The sequence below is a fragment of the Camelina sativa genome, chromosome 16 (genome assembly GCF_000633955.1).
Source record: "Camelina sativa cultivar DH55 chromosome 16, Cs, whole genome shotgun sequence".
NCBI lineage: Eukaryota > Viridiplantae > Streptophyta > Magnoliopsida > Brassicales > Brassicaceae > Camelina > Camelina sativa.
This window is the reverse complement of record NC_025700.1, coordinates 27,755,143-27,756,954: the sequence shown is the minus strand read 5'-3', so window position 1 is coordinate 27,756,954 and position 1,812 is coordinate 27,755,143. Positions and strand designations below refer to the sequence as shown.

Genomic DNA, 1,812 nt, shown 5'->3' with positions numbered 1-1,812 from the left:
AAAGAATAAGACGAAATCAAGTAGTGAATTAATTAATGAGACTAATCGAAAAACAGTAAATAATTCTTATACTAACAACCTAGCATCAATTAATCATAAAAACCCCTTTGATAAATTTTATATGTATGGGACTTTGACATCTCCGAATCAGCATTGACTTTGGTAATAGTTTCTTCAATAATATTCTTTGTGGATTATTAGTTTGACTACAATAACTTGTGGAAGTGATTGATTTTTTATTTATTTAGAGATGAATCTGGTTGGAGAAAAATTGTCTCTAATCGACCTATCAACTTTGTTGAACTGAACACAGCCAGAACAGAGGAAGCGGTCGATTTCTCTGATCGAAAGTGCTCTGTCTAACCATTTCTGAAGCATTTTCATCACTACATCAAGAGAATACACTTAATTAGTGCGGTTGAGCTCAATTACCTTAGGAACTTTTCCCATCAATATAAATGATTCTACATTGAATGCAAGTTATAGAGTTTAAACAGTTGATAATTATCTGTAAATGTTAATTAGCAAAGAAAAGAACCAAATAAAAAGTCACAGTTCAGTAGTAATCAGTCGAAGGACGTCATGCGAAAGAAAACAAAAGGGAACAAAATAGGAGATTCTAGAAATTATATTAAAGTTATTTGAACTAAATTTGAAGCAAACTTGGAGCATAACTGAAGATACGTGGCCAATTTGTTTTTTTTCGAATATCCACTTTTCTCCAATATTGATCCTCTCCAATGATGTATACAAAAACGTTCATGTCATCGTCTTCGTCCTCGTCCTCATCACAACACACGATCACTTTATTCTCCTCGTCGATGAAAAAACTCACTTCAGTCCCAAACCGATGAGTGTTCAAATCAATCTTAAAAAAAGGGCTCCAAGACATGACTTTGGTCTGAGTGATATTATTTGTCACCCATATCTCCATCTTTGATGTATCGCTGTCCTGAAAGAACACTGACAGCCGATCTTCTCTTATACAAGATAAGGAGATAGTATCACAATAAGAACAACCCTTGACTGGAAGGCACACACGTGGACCAATTCTCTCTGTTGTAAAGCCGAAACTTATCAAGAAATCGTCAATTAAATCTTCTTCTTCTTTATGTGAAGCAATCCAGTAAGAGTTTCCCATTATGGACACGCCATTGGCCTTTCGTGCCATTGCGAAGTCTGGTGTGACGCTATCAAGAACCCTCCATGAATTAGAATTAAACTCGTAGATTTCAAAATCAAAAGTTTCATCAAGATCATACTTCAAGATTTTGTAGCTGTAGCACGATTTGTTGTTTTCGTATCCGAGAGCGTACCTATAGTTACCATCGTCATCATTATTGGTTTTGATCCAATTGGGTTGACCCATACACAGGTTCCAAACCAAGAGTCTATCATCCCCGGTTTTGCATAGCAATAAGCCACTACAGTGAAAGACTTCAAATACAAAGGCCATCATTAAGTTAAATTTAACCTCCATAGATGGATCAATATTGTCGTGGAGTCCAAACAGATTTAGGCTCATTGAACAAACCGTACGTCTCCTCAACATGGCAACCCGAAACTGTTTTTCTGCTTTATCAAAGTGCTTCTTGGTGAATCTTTGATCACTGAGTAAAACGTTCCACTGTTTGCATGTAGTCCGTAGTCGTTTTAGAGATGAAGCAGAAACCCTAGCAAGTATCTCCTCTACCAAATCCAATGGAAGACTGGACAAGGAAGAAGATTTTAAGCTCATCATTAATGTAATCTCCCAAGGAAGAAGAGGAGCTATGTAAAAGGGATGCAATTATAAGCTAGGGTTCTGACTTT

The 1,812-nt window shown here is 36.4% G+C and overlaps 1 protein-coding gene across 1 annotated transcript; it reads right to left on the bottom strand.

Annotated features, from left to right (window-relative positions):
* Window positions 647-1,741, bottom strand: LOC104752881 (putative F-box/kelch-repeat protein At1g62270). Its single transcript, XM_010475140.1, has one exon. The coding sequence runs from the start codon at window positions 1,739-1,741 to the stop codon at window positions 647-649; it is 1,095 nt and encodes a 364-aa protein (XP_010473442.1).